We start from the raw sequence: 19,455 nt of genomic DNA on the forward strand, positions 1-19,455 counted from the left end.
GTTGAAACTAGCTTAATCAGGAAACTAATGCAAGTTCCAGGACCCGAATAGGTTTTAAGCCCTAATAGAATTGGGAAATTTCAGAAATCCCAGAAAACCCCACTCATCCAAAAACCTCACTCATCCAAAAAAAACCTCACTCACTTAAACCCAGAAATCAATAGAATTCATCAATGGCGGACGTCAAGAATTCCGCTGAACCCACATTTCACACCAAGCGTATCCCCGATTCAACCACCCAAGATTCCACCAATGAACCCAAGAAGCAGAAACTCGATAACCCAGAAAACAATCTCGACAACAATGGAATTCAACCTCAACAAAACGACGACGTACAGAAAGAAAAGCAACAAGTAGAGGAAGAAGAAGAACAAGAAGAACCCTCCAGTGGCAAAGCTGTAATTGACAGAAAAGGAAAGGGTATTCTCATAGAAGAAGATGATGAAGAAGATGAGGATGTAGATGATTCAGATGATGATTCTGATTCTGATTCTGATGATTCTGTAATTGGTGATGATGAAGAAGACAGTGATTTTGCCGATGATCCTCTTGCTGAAGTTGATCTTGATAACATTCTTCCTTCACGAACTCGACGAAAAGTAATTCATCCTGGTGTTTATCTTCGTAATGATATTCCTCAAGATGATGATTCTGATGATGATATTGATGATCCTGATGCTTAGAATTTTCTCAGGTTAGTTCTAATTTTTTTTTTTTTTATGGAAAAGTATATTAATACTTTGTAGTTCTTGATTAATGGGGGAGAGGATGTATTGTGTTAGGAGTTTTATGTTTAGAATTATATGATATGTTTTGGAGAATGAGATTCTTTAGTTTGCTGATTAATGATGATATCAATATATGGAACTTTAGCTGCCTTTTTTTGATTATCTATCTATGGTTTTGGCATTGTTGTTGGTTGTTCGAATTCGGACTTTTGTTATCTTGCATTGAACTGTAGATGCAAGGTTTGCGGAAATGATGTTAAGCAGGTTTTTTGAATGAATGTGAGATTGAATATTTGGTCTTTTTAATGATGTATTGTTGCAAAAGTATTTTGGGAAGAGATGATTTTGATTAGAGGACTTGAAGCTTTCCTTGTGGACGTATGATTATATGTTGGGACATTTTCGGGTTCGCTTTTATGTTTAAGCACTAGGTAGATGCAGTGGTGGATCGAAAAAAGATTTATTCTTTGGGGGGAAAACGAAGTTGAAATTTTTTTCTGGGGTAAATTGCCAACCTTATAGAAATATAAAACCCATCATATTTGGAGGATGTTCAAATTTTCCAAAATCAAGTGGGAGCAAGTGATCCTGCTCCTTCCGAGCTAGATCAACCATTGGGTAGATGGTTGATAGCTGTAGGCAGGGTAGCCGATATTGGGAGAATTCTTGGAGAAATCTTTTTTCAAAGATGTCTTTGGTTACTAGTGGTAATTGTGTTGCTTGAAGAATGATACATCCAATCTTTGTTTATGTTGTTTTCATTGTAGCCATGTATGATGGGGATGGGGATGGGGATGGGCATGGGAATTTCGCAGTTCACCAATTAGCTAGAGTGTGTCCTTTTAATGGTGAGATTGTATTCACTACAGACCTCTCTCCTTGTTTGATGGACTAACCAATGACGTGATGGTGTTGGCTTTGACCCTCCAAATACAGTAAGAAAATAAAACTGCTTGTGAAAGAATGATGTAGAACTAGTTTATGAAAAATTGTCGAAATTCTGAACCATGACAAATGACCAAGATGTTTGGTGCCTAGAAGAAGTGAAAAGAGGAGCTAGGAGCAGATATTTGGTTTTTGCTTCATCTTTTAGACATCAAGATAGCGCTCAACTCCTCATCCGTATTTGAGAGTGTAGCTCCATCCCTTACTCTGGTCTCCTTCCTAGTATGGACCCTTTCGATGTAAAAAAAAAAAAAAAAGGCACGTATTTGTGTTGATAAAAAGAAGCTCGTGAACCATAAGTAATGAGACACTTCATCAATTGATGGAAGAAACAAGTGCAGACTCGTAGGAATGCATTGACAGCTAGATTTTGGAAATAGAAGAGGGAAGTGGAAAGTTGAAAATTGGTGTTGCGTTAATGTAGGAGTGAGCCTAGCAATCTAGAAGTTAAGAACATTAGTTGAATCAACGATTTTCTAACTAGTAGTTTACTGTGACTTGTAAGGGTTGGTCTTCCTTGTGAGCTTGTTGGATAGCCTTTTTTGCTGCAGCTGATTTTGCTGCCTTTAGTTTTTGCTGTTTTGCAGCGGTTTTCTTCTAGTGTCCATTAGGTTCATATATATCTGTGTCAAAACTCAAAAGAGATCTTACAGAAACCATGCAAGCAGAAGGTAAGACCATTTTGCAAATTTTGTTGGTATCTCTAAAGGAATTGTTCTTGAAAGCCCGGAAAGCATGTTATGAGTATAGCTCTATAGTCACCTAATCCTCAGTATCTGTAGCTTGCACATGTAATATGGGTGCCGAGTTCAATTGCACGGGAAATTCACCTCTACAGGGATAGTGTGTGGTAATTTAAATTTAAGAAGAATAATTTAAGTTTGGTGGTGGAATTGTATTAGGACATCTGCTTGGTACTTATCCTGTGAAATTAAATACAATCTCATTACTGTTTTGGTCATTTATTACTGCCTATGTAGTGAATTGACTAACTCGAGAAGATCAGGTAAGAGAAAGAGGAAGATCAGAGAAGAGAAGAAGGAGAGGAGTTGCAGAAGAAGAAAATGGAGAAGAGAGAAAATGTGAATGTAATATTAACTACAAGATAGCAATTATATTGATATTACTTTAAAAGGTTGAAATCACTCAATATTTGAAGTATTTGAGAGACGAAACCCTCTCTAATTCAGAAGCGAATAATCACAAACTTATCAATGCCTTTCTCTTTCTAACATCGTTTTCTTTATAACTAACTTCCCAGGCGTCACTTATCCTCAACTGACCATAACAACTTTTGTTGCGCCTGCTGTATGTGAAGCATATGGGGAGATGTTTCTGTCGATACAACAAAGCCTAGCAGATGGGCTGTAGAAGAAAGTATGAGGATGTAGTGTGCAGAGGTTTATGAATTTATCATTAACCGTAAGCAACGAATTAGATATGCTTAGGAAGTTAAGGTTGGGCTAGCCAAAGAATGGTAATGGTAAGGCGTGGTTTGATATTAAGTTAGGGATCATGTTGGTAAAGAGATATTCCCACCCAATCTAGTGAGCTGCACCATTTTTCTCTCTAATTAAACCACTTGGCCACTCTCCACTAGCTGTCTGAATTCAGGTTGGGCCTTGGACTTGGTAACCTGCTGTTCAAATTGCCTCTTTTAGAGACCAAAAGCCCCAATCTTTTCTGGTTCGTTACTGTGATACGTTGAGCTTTTATATCTAGTGTGCTGAATCTGAACAGCCTCAAATAACTTTGGATTTGTTCTCACAGAGGTGTAATTTGTGTTCTATTGAATCTACCGGAGGCTAATCGTTGCCATTGCCAGTTATGTCTTCTCTTTCTTTCATATGTCTCCATTATTAGTGGATCCTAGTTTTCTAGTTCATATGACTGTGTAGTTTCCCATCCTTGCAGCACTAGGGTCTATAGTAACTAGTACATATTTCTATAAGGGTGTGTTTGGATTGGTAATTTGGTCATTTGAAGACAGCTCCAAAGTTCAAACTCTTGCTATGATTTCTTTTAAAGGTTACAAGGAGAATGAAAAGTAGAGTTGAGAGAGCCAAGGGTAGGAAGAAAGAGGGATTTTAATTACCCTGCCTCGAACTCTGAGTTAGTTACTCTTAATACACTGTTAGGCTGTGTTTGGAGGATGGCTTGAAATTTTTATAATAGTATGGTCTTGGAAGTTAACATCTTAAACACTGTAGTACTATTCTTCCAAACAGGCCCTTATCAGTGAAGAATTAAGCTGTTAATTGTCCAGTGAGGATGGTGATATAGTACTATTCTTGGCATCACACCCTGTCTGCCTTCTGCAGATTTCTTTTGTTAGGTCAATATCCCACTTGTTCTCTTTGTCTGGAACTTGTAAAGAACCATTTGATACACTCCCTTTGTTCTCAACTTATAGGCCACTTTTTTTATCCTGGATTTCCTAAAATATTAGGCCACTTTCTAAATTTAGTAAATTTAACCTTTAACTTGATCGTATCACGTACTTTTAACGAATATCTCTAATGGAAGACTTCTTGCAACATGGTAAAGATCTGAAATCTTACATTGAAAAGGAGAGTCGAGGAATCCATTTCAATTCGATCAATTCTACTCCCGAGTGACTCTCAATCAAATGTGTGTGATTCTATATCAGCATTATCTGTATGTAGACTAGAAAATTTCTTGCTGTCTACCTCCCATCATCATCAAGGGCTTGTTTGACGTAATTTTCGATGTAATACTTATAGTTAAAGCTTGACATGAGGCTTGTCTGTCTTTTCTTTGGTTGAGGAAGAATGCTTCATTGTGTCATTTTTCTTGTCTCCTTTGTGTGCTTTCTACATCTTGCAGCAGCTTCAGTTTACATCTTGCCATGCGCAGTACATTTTATTTATTTGTCTTGTTCTATCCTAATGAAGTGTTCTTTTTTGGCATTTTTGTTAAAGATTGGTAATGTTTAAGAGATTGTGAAGTAGGAGTGGCTGCACTTTATTTACAGTAATCAAATTCGAGAATATGTTACTTGAACAAACGCGCCATATTTTACAACCTTTGGCAAATAAGTTGGATCATTGATAATGTCGCAACTCTTTTACCAAAGTGAGAGTGGGTTCTATTTTTTTTTTTTTTTTACTGCTAATCATAGCAGAATTTATACTTCTTCCGTTTTATATTACTCGCTATATTTCTCAATTCACGGACTCCTATACAATTTTTGGAGAAGAAAGAGGTAGAGAGTAAAAAAAAAAAAAGAAAAGGGACCCATGTAAGAAAAGAGAGATAGAGAGAGTTTATTGCTCATAATAGGAGTAAAGCAAGTAATGTGAAACTTCCCACAATGAAAAGCGTAGCGAGTATTATGAAACGGAGGAAGTATATCATTTACTATAGTGGCTACGAGTCGTAGTTTTTCTTTTACATATTTGGGTAATTGGTTAGGTTTGGATCATATTATATTTGTATGAGCCGTGTGTTTTAGCCTTTTAGGTACAACTGTCAAAAGTTAATATGATACGACAACTCGATGCAAACTGGATATAAAGATAATGGGTTAGTGTCAAGTTTTTTGACGCGTTTATATAAATGGCTCAACACGTGTTTTACCGTTTAATATATGGGTTAGATCAGTGTTGAATTTTCCAACTTATAATTAACGTGACTTTACACGTTAACTTAAACATATAAGAAAATTTAACATTTCAACACTATTTAGTTTATTCGTTGGCAGAACATGAATGAATTCTTTTAAATCATTCTAATACACTAGCAAGTTATTAGCTAAATAAACATGGTTTAATAAATATTGTACATAAAATATCAATTCCTTGTGAAATTGTAAAAGGGAATTTAAATTAATAACCGCTTAATTAAACAAGTTGGGTTAGTGTTAAATGTTTCGACATGATTAGTTAGACAGGCCAAATTAGTGTAAATGTGTAGTAGTATTAAGGCTTTTTGACACGATTAGTAATGACACGAAATAGGCACAACATGACCTATTTGACAACTCAAATTTTAGGTCATATTCGAGTTTAATGTTAATTAATTCCTTTTTCTCTTATTTTCTACCCACTTTATGTTTTCATCCATTTTCTAGAGTTATACCCATTCTCACTTCAAAGTAAAACTCAATTTCCTTTTCTTCCCTCCATCAGCCTCTTATATGAAACAAAAATTATTAAAAGAGACTGTCTAATTTTAATATAAAATTAGACCTAGTCACTAAATGGATTAAACTAATCATCGAAAGAAATTAACCTAGTTACTATTGGGCTAATTTTCTTTTTAATATTGGGTTTATTATTGCCTAATTTCAATTTAAAAGTGGGCGCTCTCTTACAAGACAAACTCTATATATATGAAATCATTCGAGTCTTTGTTTTTATAGTTTCTAACAAAAATAACACTAGGTGAAGTGGTTTATTATGAATAATAATTAGTTATTAAACAAAATTAGTTGTCTTTATTTTGATTTGATTCAGTTCACATGAAATTAGGTCATGTATTTTAGTTTGGAAAATTATTGCGGATAATCATATCTTTGGGTGGTTTTCTTAAAACAATCTTACCTTTTGATTAAGGCTATGTTTTATAAATAGTTTTTTTATGCCTTTTGGCTTTCAATTTGGTCAAACAACGAAAAAAATGCTTCGTTATTAGCTTTTTAGTTTTAAGCCTAAATGAAAACCAAATGAAAAAGGTGCATGGAGCAACTTTTTGGATTGACTTTTGGCTTGTTCCCGACGAACTTTCTGATAAACAATCAGCAATCACAACTAATTTTACCAAACACTTTGCAAACAATTGGTTTAAACAACCAACTTAAAAAGTCAATACATCCATTGCATCCAGCCAGTCAAATAAGCCAACTAAACCAATCAAAAAGCCAATAACCAACAACCAATTGTCCAACAACCCCTATAAGTCAATATATAATCTCACCTTTAATCCTTATCCTCTTCTAAGAGTTTGTTACCTATTGATGACCTACTATTGTAGGTGAAATCTCCCACGTGTTATGACTATTATAAGACGGGGCCGTTTTAAGAAGACTACACATATGTGAGATTATTTATCGGTTTTTTTAACCAGGTACCCATGAGGTTTCACAAAATGCACCAGGTACCCTCGTTGTTTAAAAAATGCACTAGGTACCCTCGTTGTTTAAAAAATGCACCAGATGCCCTTGTGATTTGCATAAAATGCACTAAATACCCTTAATGACTAACAGTGTTAAGTTTCCGTTAGCTTTATTTACCATTTTGCCATTATTAACCCCCTAACCCTTAACTCTAATTTAAACCCGAACCCTTAACTCTAACCCTAACCCTAAGATTAACCCCCTAACCTTCCCCCACCACCCCAACCCCTAACCCTCCTCCCCACCCCAGCACCCAGCCCTCCTTCCCCACCCCCCGTAGCAGCCCCTTTCCCCCACCACCCCCTTACTCCCCCACCCCCGTCGAACTCCCTCCTCCTCCGTCAAAAACATACACGATACAACATAATTCCCATTCCCCCCGCAGCAGTGGGGTCGGTTGGTTGAAATCGACGCGGGTTGGGGGATTTGACGGAAAACGACGCGAGTGGGGGGAATTCGAATGAAATTGACGGGGGTGGGGGGAATTCGACGGGAATCAACAGGGGTAAGGTGGATTTGACGGAAATCAACGAGGGTGGGGGGATTTGACGGAAATCAACGGGGGTGGGGGGAATCGACGGGGGTAGGGGCTGCTGTGGGGGTGAGGTGGGGGAATCGATGGGGTGGGGGTGGTGGACTGTTGCGGGGGTGCGTGGGGCAAGGGGAGGGGAAATGGTGTGGGTGGGGTGGGGGTGGATTGTTGCGGGGTGGGGTAAGGGGAGAGGAGGAGGTGGTGGTGGGATTAGGGTTTGAAGTTAGGGGGTTAAGGTTAGGTAAGGGTTTGAAGTTAAGGGGGTTAGTGTTAGGGTAGGGTTAGAAGTTTGGGTTTAGTTAGTTAATTAGGAATTATTAGGGTTTAATTAGGGTTAAAGGGGTTAAGTAACCCTAAAAGTTAACGGAAACTTAACACGGTTAGTCATTAAGGGTATTTGGTGCATTTTGTGCAAATCACAAGGGCATCTAGTGAATTTTTGAAACAACAAGGATACCTGGTGCATTTCGTGACGAAACCTCAGGGGTACTTGGTGAAAAAAAGTTAATTTTTCTTTTAGTTTTTGGCAGAGTAGTACATACAATTAATTTTTCCAAAATAGTGGTGGAGTTGTGAAGACTGAAAATTTGAGTTTTGAAATACATTATGGGCCCTTTGCAGTTTGCATTGAGGTTTGAATCGAGAATTGTCGTACAATACAGGATCAATTTCTCTAAGGAGACCCATTATTATGCTTTGATAGGCTTTCTCGGCAAAGCCATTGTTATTCTTGCATGTTATAAGCTTGTACCTTGTGGCTTGGGACTTAGGAGGGTTGGGGAAGGAGAGGCTGTGGAGTTGTTAAGATCAAGGCTTTACTTCCATCTAAACAAATTCAATTTAGGGGGACAAACAAGTTCTAATTATCATAAGCTCATGTATATACAAGATCAATTGTTTTTTTTTTCTAATATGAGAAGGAGAAACCTTGACAAGTAGGGGGAATAACGGAGATTCCAACTTACGAAGGGTGAAAATCGATTACAGGACTGCTGGAATCGAGAGGGAAACTCTAAACACTAGCTAGGCTATCCTTCACTCTCATATACAAGATCAATTTACAATTAACATGTGTTCCAATAAATTTTGACGATGATATAAAGAACTCTTGATAGGGAGAGAGAGATACGGGAGAGTGAGGTTGTGCGGTTGTGAAGTTGTGGTTTTTCTTTTGTATTACTATGAATAGTAACGCATGTATTGATGGTCCAAAGTCATGAGTTCAAACCGTTGGGAAAACTTAATGTATGTTGTATTATGGTTTCAAGAGATGTAATGTAATTTATCTAACCAATTCTTTAAAAAAAAATGTTGGTCCAGCAAAAATAAAAGTAAACTACAAAAAGAATCAATCTCAACTATTAGGATTTAGTTTTGGCAATAATAACTACCGACTGCGAATTAAGAGAATGTTTTCGTTACACTCTTCATATCCATTGTTATCTTTATATTTCTTTGCAGTTTTCTCTGATGTGCTTCTCTTACCTGATATTCATGTGTCGCTCCCATCTAAATTAATACTTTCAGCATTTTTCTTTTATTCGTAACATTTTGACTTTTGCAACTATTTGTACTCATTGTGACTGAAAATTTGTGAATAATATAAATTACAAATTCTAGCATGTAAGGTATTGTTAGATTTATCTCAATATATATTTACAAGACTTCAACTTTTATAATTTTCACAAGTAAATAAAATTAAAGATACCAAAAAGTCAAAATTGTATATTGATAAGAGCGAAAGTCAAATCATTGCAAGTAAACGAAAAACGAATGAGGTGTATATATATATATATATATAGGGGAAGGATCCGCTGAAAACCACTCTTAGGCTGAAAACTGAAAACAAAGTAACTTTTAACCCCTTTAAGGTAACTTTTAACACTTTTAGGGTAACTTTTGTCAGTTTTGGGGTAACTTTATTATATTAAGGATAGTTCTATATATTTCAACGGTAACTTTATTTATTATAAGAGTAACTATTACCACTTTTAAGGTAACTTTTTACCTTGAAATATAAGTTAGTGAGAGGGGGGTAACATATAGCTTTAAAACAGCAACTAATCACAATACTTTGGCAACTAATAACAATACTTTGTGTGAATTTCGCCAAATATATGTTAGTGAGAGGGGGTAACAAATAGCTTTAAAACAGCAACTAATAACAATACTTTGGAAATTAATAAAAAACTTGATATTATATTCTTAATTAGGTACTTTCCAAGTTTGCTGAGATTTGTGTTCATTCTTGTTTCTGGATAGGTGATATCTACTTGTTTATATTGTACTTCTGTAATCATTTTTATAAAATTTTAGCTAGCTGATGCCAGATTATCCGATTCAGTCATATCATGTCCAAAAAGATGAGAATAAGCTTGAACTCTACAAGGCAAGTGCATTGATTCTGGCTCCCCCTTGATTAGTGTCTGTGTTGATAGCTTTGCTTTAGCTATATAACTTTCTGGTTTTTAGATCGAGCTAAACCCAGTACGTCATATGGTTGAGGACATATCTTGCCTTGGAAATTCCCTGGAACAGTCAGCCCAGCGTACATACATAACAGAAACCCTAGAATCAATTCAATTACTACCTGCATCATGAAAATCCCCAAATTTTAACTCCAAGTTTAATTACGAAAAGAATACATCTAGCATATACAATAATTAGATCAAAAAAGGAACTCACATTCATAGGAGGTCCTGAAAACTCTTCCTCGGTTATTTTTAACAATCCTCTATCTGCCATGAACAAAATTCAGTTTACATACGAAAATCAAACGAAAATTTACATACATTCATATATTCAATGGTAGAAGGAGAGAAGTGAGGCGCGATACAAATTCGAGAAGAATATGAAACATAAAGAAGAATCGCACAAAAAATTGCAGATGAACATGAAAGAAAATCACAATTGAGCATAAAACCCTAGAAAAATTGGGGAAAAAACTCAAGTAGAGCAAAATTGAGTGAAATTCGATTTGCAAATGTGAAAAATGAAAAGATTAAACAAATTCTTACCGGAATTTCGAATCAATGAAAGATTAACAATGATTGAAAGAGAGAATTGAGAGCGTGAGAATTGAGAGCGTGAAAATCGCCATTTTAGGAGAGAGAAATAGCGTGAGAATTGAGAGCGTGATTGAGAGCTGAGGAACAAGAGAGAGAAAATCAGGTAGGAGAAAAAAAAATTGGGCACGCGACGTGGCTAAATCATGGCCATCTAATTTTTTCTTCTAAATCCGATGGCTAATATTGCTTGTTTTCAGTTTTCAGCCTAAGAGTGGTTTTCACAAGATCCTATTCCTATATATATATATATATATATATATATATATATATAATATATATATATATATATATATATAATATATTAATATATTATATATATATATATATATAATTTTTGTTGATAGTTGGGATTTTTTTTTATCCATATGAATCACGAAGGCAGTACAAAGTACAAAGAAGGAGAAGAGGGATTCGAACCTGTGACATATCGTTCACAGCACCTCAATTTTCACTCACTACGCTAAGACATCCTTGGTAATACTACCGCTAATAGTTGGAATTATCATTGTATTATTGTGTCATTGCACCGTCGTTAGCTTTTTTTTTTTACTAGTTTTTACTAGGGGTAAATAGACAGTTGAAATCTCCTGAGCCAAGGGGCCGCATCACACAGAAAGTAGAATTGAAAGGTGCTTGAAAGGTGGTTAGTCCCCCACAGACCACAGGCCACAGGCCAAGGCCACCCAAAACCAGTGTCCTGTCATAAATCATAATCCATGCCTTAGCTAGTTGGCTTGGTCAATTGCAAGCAATCATGGATTAACATTAATACTTTGGACCATTTTTTTTTATGACTTACCACCATACATACGTTATCATTTTCATTCCCCACCCTTTCTAATTGTGTAGGGTTTCTCCACTCTTTGTACCAGAAAATTAAAGAAATTTACTGTTCATTATTCTCATGTTGCAATCTTCAATAACTACCATTATTATTTCATAGAAAGATGGATGTCATTATGTTGTAAACAAATCTTCATAACCCATCTAAGCAATTATTGAACTATTACCATCAATACTTGAAGATATTGGTATATGCTCTACTTTTTATTTCCTTTTTTTTCAACTTAGAGATGATTACATGATGCTAGATTATGTTCTTTGTGACAAATGCATAGTAGACCCATTGACATGTGATTACGTGAAAGGTTCCGCATGATAAAGTTGTACATGAGATAACATGTTTAAATGTATTTTCTCCATTATTTTCTATAAACTATGTTGTACTTTTCAATGTCAAAGTTTTAATAGTTTTAACTATAGTTTCACTTATATATGATCAAAACTATTATCGTATGTGGTCTTGTTTGTTACAATATTTGCATTTAAGATATCATTATTGGAGTATATATATCAATTTGTAGTTAAAGATAATAATTGTTAAAAGTTTGCATTCGAGACTCTAAAAAGTAATAATATATATATATATATATATTATATATATAATATATATATTATTATATATATATATATATATATAAAAGGAACAATGATATTAATATATATGTTTCCCTAAATTATAAAATCTCGTTTGACTTTTCAATGTCAAAGTTGTTGAATTGATGTACTTCCAATGTTTTTTTAATTGCACCATTTTATTTTTGACATTATTTATTAATCAATTTTGTTAAACTATATCGCATTATTGTAGAAGAAAAAATATAGTCCAGTAGGGGTCTTATTAGATTTGTCTTATTGCAAGGATTCCAGATATCAAATTTTGTAAGTTTTACATATATGCAATTAGAGATATCAACGTAAATAAGTATCTCGACAAACGCAAAAAATGAAATGGTGCAATTAAAAAAGAGATGATGGATATTTTGGTAAAAGTTGTAGATAGTGGACTTTTATAGAAGTAACCATTTTGATATTGTGGATCATACTTTATAGACATATATTATTGCTGACATTCAAAATCTTTGACCATAAGAAGTATGCTTAGTCCCTCATCCTTTGAACTTATTTTGGTTGAAATTAACTGAATTGGACTGAACTGAAATAATAATAGTAATAATAATAATAATAATAATAATAATAATAATAATAATAATAATAATTTGGGCTCGGGCGTTACTCCAAGTTAGTATTGTGTTTTCGAACTTGATACGCATTTTGTTCCATTCTCATTAAAATATATTAAGAAAAACTCAACATTTAAAAGGTACAAATATAATAATGTGGATACTTAAAGCATGATTAAAAGTTGATTGAGGTGGTAATTTGTATCATGTAAAATAGCAAGAGGTCACAGGTTCAAATATTGTTGCTAGTTAATTTTACTTTTGTTAATTAACATGACTTTATGTACACATTGGAAAATTCTAGTGGAGTAACAAAGGTGCCTAGTGGCGTGTATACGTTGTCACGCATACCTTTTAATATATTTGTATAGATAATAATAGTAATTGATATAAATATAAATATAAATATTAATAATGAATATTAATACTAATAATAATAATCATTTTTATTAAATAATAGTAATAATATAATAATAATGATAATACATGATGATAATAATAATTAATATTAATATAAATAATTATAATAATTAATATATAATATTAATACTAATAATAAAAATCATTATTGAATAATATTATAAAAATAAATAATAATAATAGTAATAAATGATGATAATAATTATAATAAATTATAATAAATACTAATATTAGTACTAATAATAATAATAGTAATAAATAATAAATAATAAAATTGATAAATTAAAACATAATTTTTGTTTAAATAGAAAAAAGTTGATAATCACAACGTAAGATAAAGCGAAAGTTAAATAATTTATAACAAGAATGTTGGAGGACGCAAAAATTATTAACAAATTAAGTTGTAAAGGTAAGAATAAAGATAATTATATGTTACCCAAAGTTATATTAGTGCAAATAAACTATATATTCCAAAAGATAAACAAAACTAAATTAATTTTTTTATCCATATTAGCCACGAAGGCGGTACAAAGTACAAAGAAGGGGAGGGGGATTCGAACCTGTGACCTATCGTTCACAGCACCTCAATCTTAACCACTAGGCCAAGACATCCTTGGTACCAAAACTAAATTAGTAAGACTACATAATTGACTTTCATATAAAATGGAGTATATATTATGATAGACGGGTCGAACGGGCTTGCCCGCGACGTATTTGAGGTTGGTTGTATCCGCCCATTAATATTAGCGGGTTGGACTTGGCCCGCCCATTTAGGAAAAAAATCAAATTTTGTTGCCCAAGCCCACAACTTTAGTGGGTCAAGCTGGGAGGGCTTAGCAGGTCATCACGTCCATGAACAACTCTAATTTTTACCCATCAGAATAGGTTCACTTGGTATTATCATAATCAAACACAACTCTAACTTTGAGATTGAAAGGTGGGAGCTCTACCATTGAGATCTCACACTATTTTTCTCAAATAGGATATATATACATATGTTAGTCAATATTATAAGAGGTAATCCGTCCTAGCAATAATAGTTCAAAACATTCGTAATAATAATGTACTTAGTTATAATAACAAATTAATGATCTCAATAGTAAAATGAAACAGAAATGAGTTATAATGTTATGGTACATATAAGGAGTTGATTAATAATAATAATAAAATTGGAAAAAATGATATAGGTTTGCTGAAAAATGACATGGGAATAAATAAAAACGACATAGGAATAAGTAATAGAAAAAATTGACAAGAATAATCTAAACTATCACCGTTCCGCTCAAAATAATTCCAACTATGGGTTATTTTAGAATAATCCAAACTATTGTGAATACTTTCTCAAAATAGTCCAAATTTTTAATTATCCTATATACAATAGACCCAAAAGGGATTATTGAAGGCAAGAAAAATAAAAGTTTGGATTATTTTGGGAAGGTACTCTAGATAATTTGGATTATTCCAGAATAATCCAAAGTTGGAATTATCTTGAGCAGACCGGTCATAGTAGGGATTATTTATGTCAATTTTTCCGTAGTAATAACAATATGGTACACAAAGAGTTAACAGATAATAAAATAGGAAAAAATGATGCAAGTTTCCTGAAAAATGACATAAAAATAAGTAATAATGACATATGAACGATTAATAATGATCTATGGTATATAAAGCATTGAGAAATAATATTAAAATACGGGAAAATGATACAAGTTTGCTAATAAAATAACATAAAAATGAGTAACAATGATACAGAAATTAGTAATAATAATTATGATACATAAGAAGAGGATAAATAATAATGAAATATGAGAAAATGACGTGAAACAACTCCAAAATGATATAAGTTTGCTGAAAAATTAAATGCCATACAAGTCGGTAATACTGACATGAAAAGTTTTATAAATGATATGCAACAATTGTATAAAAATTAAAAGATGACAGGAGATAGCTGAAAATTGATATGAATTAAGTCAATAATGACATAAATAAGTAATAATGATAAGAACACACTAATATTAGTTCACACATATGAGATGTTGTTACACGATCAGTTGTGGTTTAACATAGTACATCCAAGACGCACTATTCTTTCATATCATAATACTTGTCGAAGTTGAACTGTTAGATAAATAATGGTCAAAGTTAACTCAAAGAATATATAATTCCTCAACTTTGCTAAATTTGTAATAATATGACTTTTACAATATTGACACATCTTTTTTACTCTAATTTCTAATTCATATATAAAATAAAATGTTATTATGATCTTATCTGATTTGTCTCAATATACATTTTGAAATTAGTAAACCATTGAAATACTCCCTCCGTTTCCTAAAGATCTTCCCACTTACTGTTCCTACAGATACCAAGGAAAATTAAGTTGTGTGGGGCATGGTGTGAGTAAAGTAGGAGAGAGAAAGGGGTTAAGCTAATTAAACAAATAAAAAGGGGTTAAAGTAGGAGAGAGAAAGGGAGTAAAATTGAATCAATAATGTAATGGTGGACCATATGATAGTGACTTGAGAGAGTAAATAGGGAAATTTGTTTTGCCAAATAAGGAATAAAGCAAAAGAGGGAAGATCTTTTGGAAACACCCTTAAACGGAAAGAGAGAAGATCTTTAGGAAACGGAGGGAGTATTAACTAAGAAGAAATAGTCAAAATGATACATAAACAAACATACAAGTCAAATTGTTAAGATTTTGTTATGCTAGCTAGCATCATAACAATATGACTATTAGCCTATTCTATCACTAACTATAATTAGAACAACATATGATGACCTAACGATACTGGCAGTAATTTCGATTTCAAAAGTTTTGAGATTAAGTCTCATTTAGCCTTTAGGGGTGTTGGAATCAAGGCTTGAAAAGTCTTGCCTTCTTTTCAATAAAAGTCCCACATTGCTTATGGGAGGGAATACTCGCTTGCTTTATATATTCCCTTCTTCCTTATTCTTGTTGAGTTGGTACTTGAGACGTTTTTATGGTTGGATATCATGCTTGGATTTGGGCTTGCTATCACACACGCGCGCTCGGGCTGGGCCTTGGGCCTAAGGATGACAATGTGCCGGAGTTGGACCGGTTCTTGGTGGTACCGGACCCGAATCCGTTTTTTGAGCCTAGACCCAGATCCGGACCGGATCCTACGGATCTCAAAAGGCAATACCCAGAACCGGATCCACGGTTCTACAGATCTGGATATGATTGTTTCCCCAAAAAGTTGTACAAACAATTTTCAATACTTTTTCACTAAATGATATAATTATTATAACATTCACCAAACTACAATATAGCAACATCCCAACATTTAAAATATTCAATCTTGTATGAGAATGAGATAAACAGTAGCCTTAAGTTACTAATTAAAAATTAAAATATTCAAACTATAAAAAACGGATCTACGTGTTGGTTCTGGATCCTCTATATAAGATCCAGATCCGTATTTTTTGTTTGGGATCCGATCCATATCCGCAGGGTCCAAAATGCTAAGATCCGATCCTTCAAAACGGATTTGGATCCAAGGATCTAGGACGTGTCCAAGATCCATTGACATCTCTACTTGGGCCTTGAAGAATTATCTTAACTAGCTTTTTGGACCCAGACTGGGCGCGTGTGTGACTGTTGTGGGAAGACTGTAACGTTTTGACCGTTACAGTATTTGTGGCAATCTCTTGATATCCTCTCCGGTTTTACTGACTTTCGTTTTTGCCTGATATCTTCCTATAAAATCAATGCCTTATGATCAATTCAAACACACACAAAAATATTCTGTTAGTGGTGACAGTTTAGGTTAACCTTGGGGAGCTTTCCAGCAAATCAATTATCACAGTTGTCGGGTCGTAATTGCTTTCAAGTTAGTGGTCTCCTACCACGGCACATTCTTGAAATCAATTTCGTCTTTGTCATTGCAATTGTCAATTTCTGACGAGGGATCTCCGAAATCTCCCTACTCAACCAAAAAAGAAAAATTCTAGCAATAATTAATAATACGATCAGCGTTAGATAACAAACTACAACTTATGATAGGGTAAATACTAAACATGAGTATCCTACCAATCTCCATTCTCCCACGGACGACAATGCTTAGTGTATTATGTTGAAAAGCTAATCACAATATAATACATCTGATAATGTTATACGGATTATATTGAGGTGCGTAGTAGTTATAGAATAGACTAAACAGTCATATTAATTAGTCGTGTACATCACATGGTTTAATTACAACTAATGATGGAGGGCCTAAAGTAGGGTGGAAATGATAATGACACTTAAAACTAAAGAAATTCTCCATTTATTATGGTTTTCAGATATCAGATATTATAGTTATATGCAAGTGGAGCTTAAATCACAGATATCTAATTAATTCTAACATTTGGCCTTTACAACTCTTTATCTATCTTGTGCCAATTCACGTCACCCACCCTTTCCTAATGCTTGAAGATTCTGTGTAGGATTCTACCTAATTTAGCTGGAAATCTTACGCTCATATATACGTTGTTTTTCCATTAGTGATTATGAGATGGCCACTATATATCACGTCGCCTACAAGCAATTAGATGTCACTTATAGATCCCTGATTTAGAGGAACTTTAAAGAGCTTATTAGAGAAATTTGGCCTTCACATGAAAAAGAGAGGGTGAAAATTCACTAGAAATGTTGTCTTGATAAAATTAAATTATGGAAATAACCAAATAATAATGTTGTCTAGATAAAATTTATTAGAGAGATGGAAGGAACATGTAATACATTAGATTTTTTAAAAAAGTTTTAGCAGGTAATAGAGAAATAAATGACCGAGTATTCGAGACTGGAAGAAATGAACTATCACTAATTATTAAATTATCGGTTTTTTCACCAAATGCCCCCAAGTTTTCAGTTTATTCACGAGGCACCCTCGCACTTTTGAAAATACACGGGGTACCCCTCAGTTTTTAAATAATACATCCACGTGCCCTTAATCACTAACGGCGGTTAACACCGTTACTTTTAACCCATATTAGACCCTAATTAACCCTAACTAACCTAACTTAACTCTAACATCTAACTAAACCCTAACATCTAACCCCATCCCAACCCTAAACTCTAATTTCAAACCCTAACCCTAACCTCACTATCACCCAACTACCACTCCTCCCCCACCCCACCCCACCCCACCCCTACAGCCGCCACCCCCTCCCCCACCCCACCTAACCCCTCCCCTGTAGCCGCCACCCCTCCCCCACCCCACCCCACCCCTATAGCCGCCACCCTCCCCCACCCCACCCCCACCCCACCCCCGTAACCCCACAGCTGCCCCCTCACCCCATCCCCGCAACAACCCACCCCCTCCCCCACCCCCCGCAGCTTTTGCACCCCTTCCCCCCAGCCCTATCGGTTTTCGCACCCCCCCCCACCCCCGTTGGTTTTCGCACTATTTTCCCCCTCGTTTTTCGCACCCATTCCCCTCACCCCTGTCAGTTTTCGTACCCATTCCCCCCACCCCCGTCGGTTTTCGCACCCATTCCCCCCACCCCCGTCGGTTTTTGCACCCCTTCCCCCCCCCCCACCCCTGTCGATTTTCGTAATCATTCTGCCCACCCTTGTCGATTTTCGCGCAATTGGATCAGGAGAGAGAGCTGCGCTTGAGTGGTGGAGGATTACTGCTCTGCAGGGGGTGGCGGGGTGCGTGGGGGAGGGCGGCTGCGGGGGTGAGGGGAGCTGTTGGGTTGGGGGTGGGGGAGGAGGGAGCTGCTGGGGTGGTAGGAGGGTGGTGGGAGGGTGTGGTGGGAGGGTGAGTTAGGTTAGGGTTAGGGGATTAGGTTAGAATTAGGGTTTAAAACACAAAATTAGGCTTAATGACTAACGGTGGTCAACGCCGTTAGTTATTAAGGGTATTTGGATGTATTATTTAGAAACTGAGGGGTACCTTGTGTATTTTCAAAAGTGCGAGGGTACCTCGTGAATAAACTGAAAACTCAGGGGCTTTTGGTGAAAAAACCGTTAAATTATTGTTGTTGTTATTTGATGCAAGTAAGGAGAGACTGTCATTAACTTATTAGTAGCTCTTTGTGTATTTAAAAACATCAAAGATTGAGCATGTGCCTTTTATCTCTACTCATGTGAGAAAATAGTATGCACCATAAAATTTATATTCCATTTAAATTAAATGATGATAGTTCTTCTTTCTGTTTAATGTCGATAAATCAAACCCTCAATGCATGGTACTCTCGTTTTGCTCATGGTACGGTAGTCAAAATATAATAATCAGAAGAGTCTTATCTCGATCCTTATGTGATGTGTGTGTTCGATCAATGTTTTTTGAATTGTGTACAAGGAGTATTTCATTTACAATCCCATACTAGAGGTTGGAGCGGGACATACATACACTGAAAATAAAGCTGAACCATGGATGAAAGGAACATAACTCTTTATATGGTGATGATATCTATTTATGCTGATTTTCGTCTGAACGACGAGATTCGATATGGGGACGACAACAAACAGATTTATATGTTGTATGCTATGCAAATGTAAAAGGAGAATCAATGGGGAACGACATAGAGGAGTGTTGACGCAGAAAAATCCCAATGAAGGTGGGTAAAAAACCGCGAGTGGATGTGA

The 19,455-nt window shown here is 35.1% G+C and overlaps 1 protein-coding gene across 3 annotated transcripts; it reads left to right on the forward strand.

Annotated features, from left to right (window-relative positions):
- LOC104897739 (histone H2A.Z-specific chaperone CHZ1) lies at positions 1-4,603 on the forward strand. 3 transcript variants are annotated; one of them, XM_010684683.3, is made up of 2 exons: positions 1-694; positions 3,902-4,603. In XM_010684683.3, the coding sequence occupies exon 1, from the start codon at positions 174-176 to the stop codon at positions 681-683; it is 510 nt and encodes a 169-aa protein (XP_010682985.2). In that variant the 5' UTR covers positions 1-173; the 3' UTR covers positions 684-694; positions 3,902-4,603. The 3 variants fall into 3 exon arrangements, with proteins under 3 accessions (XP_010682985.2, XP_010682984.2, XP_019106040.2); XM_010684682.4 differs by lacking the exon at positions 3,902-4,603 and adding an exon at positions 2,654-2,888; XM_019250495.3 differs by lacking the exon at positions 3,902-4,603 and adding an exon at positions 2,680-2,888.
- Positions 4,604-19,455: the final 14,852 nt, after the last annotated feature.

This window comes from Beta vulgaris, chromosome 6, assembly GCF_026745355.1.
Source record: "Beta vulgaris subsp. vulgaris cultivar EL10 chromosome 6, EL10.2, whole genome shotgun sequence".
Taxonomy (NCBI): domain Eukaryota; kingdom Viridiplantae; phylum Streptophyta; class Magnoliopsida; order Caryophyllales; family Amaranthaceae; genus Beta; species Beta vulgaris.

Coding starts and splice junctions, on each gene's coding strand:
- LOC104897739 (XM_010684683.3), top strand. CDS start 174: ATGGCGGACGTCAAGAATTCCGCTGAACCCACATTTCACACCAAGCGT.